The sequence below is a fragment of the Neopelma chrysocephalum genome, unplaced genomic scaffold, assembly GCF_003984885.1.
Source record: "Neopelma chrysocephalum unplaced genomic scaffold, ASM398488v2 Primary Assembly neopelma1_108, whole genome shotgun sequence".
NCBI classification, from domain to species: Eukaryota; Metazoa; Chordata; class Aves; order Passeriformes; family Pipridae; genus Neopelma; species Neopelma chrysocephalum.
Window position 1 is genome coordinate 1,898,189 of NW_020897773.1, and position 12,877 is coordinate 1,911,065.

General features: G+C 39.5%; 1 protein-coding gene across 1 annotated transcript in view; it reads left to right on the plus strand.

Annotated features, from left to right (window-relative positions):
• The window catches only part of ALK (ALK receptor tyrosine kinase), a 313,264-nt gene that overhangs the window by 145,992 nt on the left and 154,395 nt on the right, over positions 1-12,877 (plus strand). The window contains exon 5 of the mRNA XM_027696652.1: positions 274-475. Within this exon, the coding sequence (XP_027552453.1) occupies positions 274-475 (202 nt within the window). The remainder of the gene's footprint in view (positions 1-273; positions 476-12,877) is intronic.

Genomic DNA, 12,877 nt, shown 5'->3' on the forward strand with positions numbered 1-12,877 from the left:
TTCTGGGAGTTAAATCTAAAAGTAATATTTGTTCTGGGCCATTCAAAGGTGAGTTGAAATGTTGCCTCAGTCTTAAAAGGCTTAATATAAAGTGGGCAAACTTGCCAAACTAATTGGCAAATATCATCTTTGCCTGTGAGGTACGGAAGGGGTGTGGAATGAGCTGTGGCATGAAAATTACAACTATCCATCTGCACTCTGGGTGGGTTTTGGTTTTGGTTTGTTCTTTATTTATTTATTTTCAAAACTTTCTTGTTGCCTTCTCTGTTCTAGGTTCATTTCTTTTTCTCAACGCATCAGAGAGGCTGAGCCCCATCATCCTGAGCCCTTGGCTGAGAAGCAGCAGTGATCAATGTGTAGTTCAAGTGGCTGTGTATAAGTTTTACCAGCAGAGTGGAGAATATATTGCTCGTGTCCATCCCATTGATGAAAGCAGCAGTGAAATCTTATCAGTGAAGAGTCCAGAGAAACACGGGTAAGTCTCATCCTCTCATTTGACTCACAGCTTGAATTGAGAAAAATCACTCGACTGTGTAGCAGTATAGTCACAAAATGCATGCTGCACGTCTAAGGGGAGCAGGACACCACAGAGGGTAGCTGTTTGTCTTCCATGGGTCTAAAATATCATAGAAGCTGGAGATTGATGCTTATTTTATTACACAAAGCATCAGCAAACTTCTGGATCCATGCAACTGTCTCTCTAAGTGGACATCACATTTATCCTCTGTGCTTGCAGGTACAGATATAGTTTGGATACTCATCTTAAATTTAAAGCTTTTCTGTCTAGTTCACTCTGATTTCTTTTTGCTAATTCTTTACCCCTGCAAACTACTGGGCTTAGAATATCTACTGAGTCTTTGCAGTTTCATGTGTCTGCATACATTTTAAGTTCTGCTTTGCATTTGTGTTTTTTGTCAATAAAGCAGTTCAGAACTACTGGCAGAGGAGGAAAGCTTTTGATCTTTCAAGGGTGCAACTGTTTGAAATGTTTTATCCTTTTTGTGCAATTAATCTTGATGATGTTTTAATTTGTCAGACTTCCTGTGTATTCTTTTAAATTTTTGCTAGCAGCAGAACAGCAGGAGCTGAACACAGTAAATATTTCAAGATGCTGTGGTAGTAGAGTAACTGAGAATTTAATTTGGATATATGTGAGGCTAATGCCCTACTTGCTCTATATACTGATTTATTTTTATTTTTATTTTTTATCTTTGTTGCGAAATGTGTTAAGAAGCATAATTTTTAGCAAACATCTCAAATTTTCTTTGTTTTGATCTGATAGATTAGAGAGTCTCTAATAGCAAGTCTTGCTGGCTCATGCTCGTAACAAGATGTGATTATCTGATTACTGTCTACAGCAAATTCTGTATTTTCCAGTAGCAAAAGGAGAATGTGCAATAAAAAACCTTGCAGGAGATAACCTAACTCATAGAAACAGTTTGAATAGTTGTAATTCTCATATAACACATGGCCTATAAAAGTGAGGAGGAGAGCTTGTGTGTGGATCTAGATCATACTTAGTTCCAGCAACATCATCCAAATTGTAAATTGCTGTTGATGTCTGGGGAGAGGCAATTAGAGGAGCTGCAGCAGCTGTCTTCTTCCTTAGCTCTTTGCAAATGCTGTGCTCTATGTCACAGCTAATAAACATGCTTTGTGCAAAGTGCCTCCTGTGTTGGCACTGCCACTGTTCCTTGGCACTCGCGGGGAATATTGCTGTGTGCAAAATGCTTTGGTCTGCTACGTGGAGGAGCTCCAGCTCGGATCCGTGGATGGGCAGAACTCACCAGGAGCCCAGGCAAGTGTCAAATATAAGGAGCCTTGAAGGGAAGGGAAAGATCACTCTAAGTACGATAACAAATTCCTACCTTTGCCATCTGCTGGAGATAACACGGACTCCTCAGCTGGGTGTTGCAGATGGAGGTTGTCACCGCAGGAAAGAGGGTTTGTACTTCTACAGAAGGTGGTTTTGGTTATAGCTTGGCTGTCCCATATGCTTGCCAGAAGTGCAGCTTGCTCCCCAGCAGCATCACCGAGGTGTGTAGGGTGGTAAGGACGTGCCTGTAGCTTTCGTGGTTTTGCATGTCTGGCTCCTTGGTATTCCCTTCCTGTAAAACTTTGCAGTTGGAGCAACTGACTGGTCCATTTTTCCCCCCTCCTCTGGGCCTATCCCTTCATTGTGAGAGGCAGTAGTTCTTCCCCCAGTTCACAAGGCAGAAAAACTGATGCCATGCCCGTGTAAATGTCATATGGGGATAGTTAATTAACTACCCACAGACTACAGACACAGATGATAGGGTGGCAATTTGTCACCATTTGCCCTGAATCTTCATTCCAGAATTTGAGTACTCTTCTGCCCTTTGTTTGAAGGGATAATATTCATTATTCCAGCTTTGATAACACAACACGTCAGTCTCGCTTTTGTAAAAATCTTCTTTTCTTTAAATAGGAATTCAGAATAGCTGATCAAAAGTCAAGAATAATTCTATAAAGTTCTTAAAAGAACTAGCAGTCCTACAGTGGAAATCCGTTCTGTTTGATATTTTACTTTGTCTTGGAAATTGCAAACAATTGTATTTTTTTATAATGAATTCTTTGACCATGCTATAACCAAATAGTTTCTAAAATTTTATAAGGATTTTAGCTCTAGGCACAAGGTAATTGAATTCCTCAATGAGCCTGTGCTAGAAATAAAAGCACTTTAAAGTTTCGCAGGTGACACTTCTTTGATTCCATATGCTTTATACATTGTTTTGCAAACAAGAGGTGTAAAGTGTGTGTAGTTCCCAGCGACTGGCATCTGCAGTAGTGAGTCCATGATACGACTTAAAGACATAGAAGGGGGAATATGTTTTATTGCAACAAATGCACCTGAAGGATGATAAAGCAATAAGTTCATTCCAGGGTGGATTTTCTCATATCTTGAACTATGCACAGCGTCAATATCTTCTTTACATTTTTTTTTCTCTTTTTCATTCTTTTTAATCTCCATAACCTGAATTACATATATTAACATCTTACAAGGTCTTCACAGTTCACCTACATTTACAGGAGAAAAAAGTAGATGCTGTCAGGTGTTACTGTTTCATTCAGGGTGAAACCAGACAAGCAAAGGTTTTGGTTGACAGCACTTGAAGCTGATTTTAAGTAGAATATATGTAAAGCTGTGAAATTGTACTAGGTAGAGACAGCATAGCACCCAGTATTTATTTGTTACCAGAGTTTGTCCTTGTGTGTAAATTACCAAGTGTGATTATGCATAGAGACTCAAAGCAAAACTAGTGGGTTTCTGTTTGTTCCTCTCTGTTTGTCTCATTTTCTAAAGAAAAATAGCACGAGCCTGTGGACTAGAGTTGTACCAGTTCCTTAATGAGCCAGAGTCATTACAGAAATTGATGTGTGGAAGACACTTATTTGTTTTATTTTCTTACTTGATATATTTCAATGCAGTTGATCTATTGCATGCTGGATGAAAGCTGGCTAATTTAAGATGCATCACATTGCAGTAGGGTGGGGCAGATAGGACAGACACCAGGAAGAGTATGGCAGAAGTAATGGCTGCAAATGGTTGCAAAGTGATGAAAAACACCAGGGGCTGGCAAAGGGATCCTCGTTTTGTGTTATACACAAAGTCTGCCAAATACAATCATAATATTATGTTACACATAATATATTTACAACAATCCTTATCACTCAGAAGGTAACTATATCCTTGTTTATCAATTCAACAGAACTGTACACTTTTTTTTTTTTTTAACAAGCAGATAGATCTTATTCCACACTTATGTATGGGGTTTGGAACACCTTTGGTTAGACCTTCTTTAATTTAGTTCCTGAGCAATCAGTAGCACTCCTCTATGGGGAGCAACACATCGCTGTGTTCTGTTAGAATGAGATTTGTTGCATAATAGTGTTTCTAGATTATCTGACTCTGTGGATGTGTTTTTGATATGGCTAGTCTCTTCTGACATCTTTTGCAATTCTCTTGGGTTTTACAAGCACCTGCAGATGATACCAGGGAGAGAACCAGTGCAGTGCTATCGATCCTTTGTAATGGCAAGAGTTGTTATAATTCCTGCCATGGAGTACAGCACTCTCTGATTTTTCTCAAATACCACTAGATGTGGGTACTGTTTTTCGCTGGTTTTCTGCTCCCATGGTGCTGTATACAATCCTTTCTTGTTGCTACTTAATGGATTTCCTATTGTCTGTTTCTGGAGGTGAGGAGGCAGCAAGTATGTTTATGTAGCATATTGGTTATTTGGCAAGCAGAGTTGCTTCCACAATTCGAATTTTCACTTCTGGGTGCTTGTCAGACTGTCACTGTGGCCACTGATTTCATTTCACCTCTCATTTGCTTTCCCATGTGTTAAATTTATAATTATAAAGCAAGTAAGATTGTAAATGTGCTTAGTAGAGTGGAGAAAACACAAAGGAAAACTTACCAACAAGGCCAGAGTTTGTAATAAAGGATTGATTTTTATTTCCTTTGATTATTGTATTTTGGAGAAAGAAGAGTTGGGCAAGGACAAAAATATCATGGTTCATTTTAATTACCATTATTATTTTACATCTCTACTTGCACTATTAATAGTGAGTTGCAGTATTATATACTATATTTCAAACCAAACTTTATTTAAGAACATAGCTAATGACACCATATCTCCAATTTGGTCTTTTATTGTAGACCTCCCTCATCAGTAATCCCATAGTGGTGTTCTTGCCCCAAAAAATAATGTAACAAGTGATATTGATACTGTTCAAACGACTGAAGGACTCTGAGGCCTCCCTGAACATGGGAAGTGGGGAAGATCCTTGGATTAGCTACTTCAGTGGGAATATCAGAATATCAGCCTTTTTGGGTGTAGATTCAAAAGGTAAGAGTTGAACTACTGGATTGAGTTCGCTTCTGACATCTGTCCCACATTCCCTGCATCAGCTGGGCACACAGCATGTTTGTTGTGCTGATGCTTTTTCTCTATAGGACAGAGCAGGGTAGTTTCTCTGAGATATTTTTCTGTATATTCTCAGACTGTAATTGCCGTATGTCAGTGAGACTTTGTCTCTTCCTACAAATCCTTGCAACACTTCAGAGGCAAAGGGAGGTTGAGGCTGTGACACTAACACATCAACATGATCTGTTCTGTCACCCCACACTTAGGGGATGTGGACTGTAGAATCCCTGCAGAGAATTGATGTTACTGAACATCTTTTGACTTCAGCAAATTACATAAATTGACTTTGCAAGCCATGTGTGATTTTTGAACTGTGAGTAGGACCTTTAGACCTATTCTAGAGCCTTAACCAAACTTGAGACTCATCTGAAGACTTTAGTGTAAATACGTGAAGTTTAGGATGTTTCTTAAATAAAGCCTGAAATCTGAACATGCATGACTGAGCAAGGAAGCCATAAAATACTACTACTTCATGGTAGTACTACTACTTCATATAGCCAGTACTTTAGTAGGTGCATGTATGTTTGTGCACAGAGCACTTCCAACAGAGAAAGTTTACCTGGTTTTGAAGGTTACTACAAATTATGATAGGCTATTCCCTTTCTGGCATCTACAGCTTCACTTGAGATTGATTACACTGATAGATGTCAAGAAAAATATATGAAGGAATCACTAACAACTGTCCCGTTTGACCTTGGGGCTTGAAATCTGAAGGTTATTTCTGGTTCTAGTGTTGTTCCATTTCTTGTTTGGGTTTTTTTTTTTTTCTTTCTTTCTGTCCAATAGTTTCAGTAGCCTGTCTCAGATACCATGGCCTTAGTAGAAGGAATTTGCTTTCCTGGAACCCTTTAACCTTAAAAATATCATTCTCAGATTGGTGGTAATATGAATTTGCCTGACTTTTTTTGCGAGGAGAGTGGGATGCGGGTTTTATTCCTTCTCCTTGAAAAACTTTATTAAATTCAAGTCTTTGTTGTGCAAATGCCTGGACTAAGACTTAAAAAGAATGGGAATAAATTGTGTGTCTTTGGAGCGTTTATACTAATTTTTACGCATCAAAATATGTCTCAAAATTTACAGCACACTTTTTTTGCAGAGAACTCTTCATCAGGAGTTGAAGTGATTCAGCCTAAACTATGCATTTGAGAAATTCAGGTAATCCAGGAAAATAATTTGGATTTATGGATTCGTTAAAAACTAAGCTCTCCGACCTTGGTGACCAGGTACCACTAATCCTTAATTTTAGAGAGGAAACTTCAATTGTTCTAGACAGAAAATTAGCACTTAAACTTTTCCTGTGCTATTATCCACTAGCCAACTTTTAGTCCCTTTCAGTCAGGGCAATTAAGTGCAAAGAAAGAAAAAAGAGGGGAAGGAAAAGCAAAGAAAAATTAGTGTCTCTTTTCACCCTTCCCTTTTCATATGATACTGTACTGAATACCCATGCAGACTCAGTCCCTTTCATAGCAAATGCTTGTATTAGAAAAAATTTTTTCATCTCCATCTGACAAACCCTTGGTCCTTTCAGTATCTTAAGTCTAGACCTGAAGAAAGCTTTGACTCTCTTGATCATGGCACCTTGAGGAGCTCATTGCTATTTTGTTTTCAGTTCACACTAAATCACAGGATCAATTAGCTTGGAAAAGGTCGAGTCCAACCTATGACCAACCACCTTGTCAACTAGGTCATAGCACTAAGTGCCATGTCCAGTCTTTTCTCTCCCTTTTCCAGGGACAGTGACTCCACCACCTCTCTGGGCAGTCCATTCAAAAGCCTAATCACACTTCCTGTGAAGAAATTCCTCCTAATGTCCAACCTAAACCTCGTTTGGTGCAGCTTGAGTCCGTGTCCTCTCATCCTGTCACCAGTTACCCAGGAGAAGAGGCAGATCCCCGCCTGGCTACAACCTCCTTTCAGGTAGATGGAGAAAGTGATAAGAAACCCCCTGAGCCTCCCCTTCTCAAGGCTAAACACCCCCAGCTCCCTCAGCTGCTCCTCATAGACTTACTCTCCAGACCCTTCACCAGCTCTGTTGGCTGTCTCTGGACTCGCTCCAGCACCTCAATACTTTCCTGTAGTGAGGGGCCCAGAACTGGACACAGCACTGGAGGTGAGGTCTCACCAGTGCCAAGTACAAGGGGATAATCACTTCCCTAGTCCTGCTGGCCACACTATTGCTGATATGAGCCAGGATACCATTGGCCTTCTTGGCCACCTGGGGACACTGCTGGCTCGTGTTCAGCCACTGTTGACCAGCACCCCCAGGTCCTTTCCTGCTGGACCACATTCCAGCCACTCTTCCCCCAGCCTGTAGTGCTGCCTGGGGTTGTTGTGGCCAAAGTGTAGGACCCAACACTTGGTCTTGTAGAATCTCATACTGTTTGGGAGATTTAAAATAAAACCATTCAGAATGCATAAGGTGAAATGGAGCGCTTCAAAGGTTTATGAAACAGTATGAACCTGATATACAAATGTCTGCAGATGTGGAAAGACTGTTTTCCCATTCCACTTGAGCACTAGAGTGAAGTAAATGTCTGTACACTTCTGTTTTAAATGTCTTAGTGGTTTTGCTGCTGGTGAAGTGCTATATTATTGCTTGAGATAAACATGGGTCCTTTCTGTAGATTTTTTTTGCAGTATTGGTTTGCTTTAGAACATACCTTAGTTTTCCATGTAACCTCAAGTAGAACAAAGCAGTAGCTTCAAACTGATACAGGAAGGTTTACTATGTTGTCAGTTGAGATTGAACTGTAGCAGCTTATTTCTTCTTACAGACATTTATATGGAAGCAAAGTTTTTATGACAAAAATTATATATTAGTATTACCAGAAACTGAATTTTGAGTGCCATTCACTACTGTGGTGGGAAGGAACAATATTGTATGACCTCTTGGACCAACTAAAGCCAACTGACTTCAGTTCAGTAATGAGTAATTGCAACTACTTTTTTTTTTTAAGCAGCTGATTACAATCCCAATCAAACAGATTGAAAATCATTTTGGGCATTGTGGGGGAAAATTGCTCTTTCTTTTCTTGTGATATATATTATCAGACAGTTATTAGGTGGCAGTGCTGCATTTTAGTGATGTCTGCCAGAATCAAATGCAAACAGGAAGGACAAAGCTGTGTAGTCTTCTTCCAGTTACAACAATAAAAAAGGGCAGAGGGAGAAAAGTCTTTTCTAGTTGAAATAAAATTTGCAAATGAGGAAAGTTTTTGCCAAATACAAAAATTTGGCTTACTACAAAAGCAAATTTCTTAGTGTACAGAGAATGGAAAACAACAAAAGAAAAGTTATTTTGCAGGCTAAGAGTTCAGTTTTTACCTACTGGAGTAGCCTTTTCTACTGCTTTTAGCATGGTGCTGAATATACTGTAGTGGAGGAGGGCTGTGGGTGGTGAGGTGGATGCCCAGTGTGCCTTGGCACAAGGATCCTTGTGGCTTCTCAAATAATCACAGCACCTCTTGGTGACCTCCTTGGGCTCTGGGAGCTACTTCTGTTTATGGAACAGCAGAGACTGGTGCATCTGACTCTGTAGAAATAATGCCAAACTGACCAAAATAACAGAGTTGAGGCACCCTTAATCCACCTGCTTTGGATATTTGTTCTGTTGAAACTAAAGATTCCTTAATAAAAATGTATTTCTTACAGGGCTGAAACAATTTTTTCAGACCACTCTGAGAAACATAATCCGACTTTTATACTGTCCAAATCCTGGGCACAAAAGTCTTTCATCTTAAACTTTTATACTTTGTGTCCTCCAGAATTATTTGCAGGCTCTTCTTCTCTTGTTACTATGCTGTTCTCACTTTCCAAAGTATGGGTTGGCTTTTTTGCCCCCATTCTCTCATTACTTTAAATTGTTTCTCTTGTTTCATAGATCGTGTGTTTTCTTGTCTACACGAAGGCTTCTACTTCAATTTTTAAAAGTCATCCCAAACTAATCTTCACAGCCCCATCTTGATGCTGGTACATGTTGCACTTCTATCAGCATGGACATGCCAGGATGAATTCAGCTTTTGTAAAACCTGAACAAGCAAACCACCTGCCACACATACACACACCACCTAACTTCATCATTCCAAGCATGTGCAAACACTTCATTTTGTCATCTTTCTTTTCTTTGTTTAGGTGTCCTTTCTGCTATGTGGAATTGCAACAGTCTCTTTAGGATGCTTTGCTACCTCCAAGTATGCCTTCCCACAGCCAAATGCTTGCAACATTTGTTTCCAGAGACTAGGCAATTAATATTGCCAGCCTTGTTTCTAGTTATTTTTTCCACTCCCCTCGAGCTAAGCTCTCTGTCATTCTGCTGTTGGCAAAGTTTTATAACAAGCCTGCGGTATAATTGCTTTCTGTATCTCCTATTTATTTTTGACCTTAAAATCCTTCTGAGTTTTGTGCAACCTCCTCTGCGGCTGTCCCATTTTGGAGCATGGTTTTGTCATAGCGTGCAATTTCCTTGGGGCTTTCCTTGCTAATGCTTAAGAATATCCTTCTTATCCAAGGCAAATCTACCCTGCTGTAGGAAGTACTGCAGAAGATTTACAAGGTAATATTCCTCTCTTCAATTTCAGAAAGAATTATTAACTAGGTGCTGATAACTTTGCAAGACCTAAAAAACAGTGTCCTTGACCCATCCAGCTGCTAAAAGTATTAGTGCAGTGGTAATACAGTTGGTTCTGCATTCTAAGTAAGGTTCTTGGCTATCACTTAAATTCCCTCAGTTCTGTTCCATGACTTGCACCACAGGGTTCAAGTCCAGTAGGGCATTTTTGCATCCTCACTTCAAGGAACACTGTCTGTATTGCTGCCTCACCAAAAATGGTGCCTGTTGTTCTCAAGTGCTGGTAAATCAGATGTTTTCCACTCAAGAAAGAAGAAAGAGAACTCTGATAAACTTATCTCTAACTTAGAATTTGCTTCTCCGTATTAAAAAGAAATCAGAGACTTATTCAAAGGGAATTTGGAAGTTAATTATCAATAAATTCCCACGTGGGAAATTGATTGAAGGCTTGGAAATTATTTAGATTCTGATGCCTGCTGCAGTGGCAGAGGTGGCAGCTTGGAATTCTCTTTAGTGATTAAGGAAAGCACTTAACAACTTTCTACAGGGATACAGTGAGGACTGTGCTGTATGACACCAGTGTGAAGCACTTTGCAGAGCTTTTAATTTAAAACTCAGATACCATATTTGTTAAATAGTACTGCTCCTGCCTGAAAACATTTTTCTGTCAAATAGCTACCTTTGTTTTCTTTTGAATTTTATTGTTTCCTATGGCACACATCTGGTACAGTAGAAATTATATTCCCTTAATAAAATACTTTCTCTTTTGTACTGGCAGAGGGAAACCATTACTGTTAGTGACTAGTCTGACAAAAACATGGGGTTTGGGTTGACACCAACACCAAAGGCACAGGTTTCAGACAGCCTTGTCAGATCTACTTTATACACTGCTTGAATCAGATTATTTCTTGACATGTGCACTGTTGCAGAAGGCTTTTCCCCACACTGTGCTGCTTGTTTTTAAAACACGTCAATATACTGGAAACCATGAACATTCATGGCTTATACAGTAGCATATTGGTATCTTGTCTAGAGGAAATGAGCAGTCCTCCCCATTTGGAAGTACTGGCCTTTTCCTTCCATTTTTTTGCAAGGTCTGTGTTCATTAGTTTTTCTTTATAGACATTTGAGTTCTCTGGGTCACCAAGAACAGTTGCCAGCTTTTTATAAACATCAGTCCATAACCTTATGATGTTTGTTGTGTCCTATATCAGGCTGACTAAATACGATTTTCCATTGGGAATAGCAGCAGTGAAGCTTGTTTGCTGAGTGTAATTGGAGCTTTTCCTCATCATCCCTGACTTGGTGTGCCATTCATGCTGATGGATTGAGGGCACAAAGGCACATAATAAAGTTCCTTTTGACAAGGCAAAGTTATTCTAAGCTGGGACTTCAATCAGCAGCATGTCTGCCATTCTTGGTGAGCTTCACATCAGGATAAGACTGCAGAAGATCGGCACAAGTCTAAATCTTTTACAAGGCAATGAAGATTTTATGACTCTGCTTTATCTAGCAAGGAATACATGCAGTAGAATAAATGAGACAAACTCAACTTCTCTCATATTCAGATCAGTGACCAGTTATTATGATGCCCTTATAACAGAACGAAATTACACTAAGGGGAAGATTTTGTCAAAATATTTGCATTGAAATACTTTTTAATGAAGAAACCAAATAATCTGATTTCCTTCAGCAGAAGAATATTCCAAAGTGTAGAAAGTTTCTCTGTGCAGTGTGCTTGCTCAGAGATGTTAAGATAATTGCATTTAGAAGATTGCTGTCACTTCATTAAGTGCAATGGATGACCTGATTATTTTTAGGATGCTAAGCATCCTAAGAGTGCCTAGCTAAATGTACAGCCACACCAGGAAATAAAACATGAGATGATCCATCTGGATATTGTCTTAGTTTAAATGTGTTCTCAAATCTAGCAACCGTTTTTTTACATCTCTGCCCCTTTTCTTTCTAAATGCCTGTCTTTCAGGAGGCTGTGGTTAGGGAGGTGTGGGCTAATGCTTCTGACAATTCAGATCCATATCAAAACCATGATGATTGTAATTTGTTATTATTTTATGCCAAAAGAGCTATTCAGAGGCTTATTTCTTAGAGGTCTCTAGATAACATCTGACACAAGTTGATTTTCCTTTTTTCTGTTGTCTGGGAACCTGGGCTCCTTTCATTCCTTTAGGCAATTTCTCCAGGTCAAGGCTGAGGCATGTATCTGGACTGTTTGAAAGGGCATTATCTGCTCTTACTATTTCTGTTTTAGATATGGCATTTTGATTGCCAGTATCAAGGCAGTTACAGTTGACAGTGTCTAGTAAAACAGCCCCTCTCAAAGCAATGAAAGATACTGTCAACTTCAATGTTTACTCACAATCAGACCATTATCAAACATTTTTTTTCAAGAACATATTGCTTTCTTTTCACTTATTACTTCCCACCACTATTCTATTATGGAAGGGGTAAAAAAATTCTGTATAATTTTACTGACCTCTTTTCTTAATAAGTCAAAAACTGAGAGATTGGTGTTGTCTTGGACAAGAGAATTTTTATTTTCCCATCAGCTCTTTTATCTCTTCTTGCTTATTCTCAGGGCTTACTTTCCCCGTTCCCTCTATCTCAACGTATTCTTCCCTTCTAGTTTTGTATTCCAGGCTTTTCTTCTAAAACAGGCTTTCCAATCCCTTTAAATAGGTCTCATTCTCTCTCTCCTTTCATCTCTTGCTCCTGTCCCGCTTGCCTTTGACTTGGGTATGTTTCTTCATCATGTGTTCTGGATCCAGGTCTGGTACTGACTGATGCAGCCCCAGTTGAGCACTGGGCACCCTCCCTTGTGCAGTTCTGTAGGGAAGTCTCTGCCAAGGGGACACAAACATCAGCTTAGAGGCTTGCAAACCGGCCTCATTGAGATGAATTTTCACAGAAAGGGACATACAAATGAAGCAAGTGATTCTATAGAACTCTGGCAACACTTTCTCCAAGTGATCTGAAGGACTTTTACAAACATTAAGACCCTGCTGAAGTAGGTGCTACTATACAGATGGACATAGTAAACTATTAAAGAGATATTCTAGCAGATCATTAGAGAGGTTGGTACTCAAGAGATATGTGGCTGAGTGGCACTGCATTTATGGCATTTTTTTACTAGAAGAGTGGAGTTTTGATGGGGAGAGATAACCTTGATGTCTGGTTTTTAAGAGTCAAAGGAATTGATCTCGGTGGAGATGTTAATGTGTATCTCCTCCGCCTCAGGTGAGTGGCCTAACACTGGGGAACAGGCATTAACTCACTAGATTTCAGCATACACACAAAATCTAGATTCTGCATTTGTTGCAGTGCAGAAACACCTGTA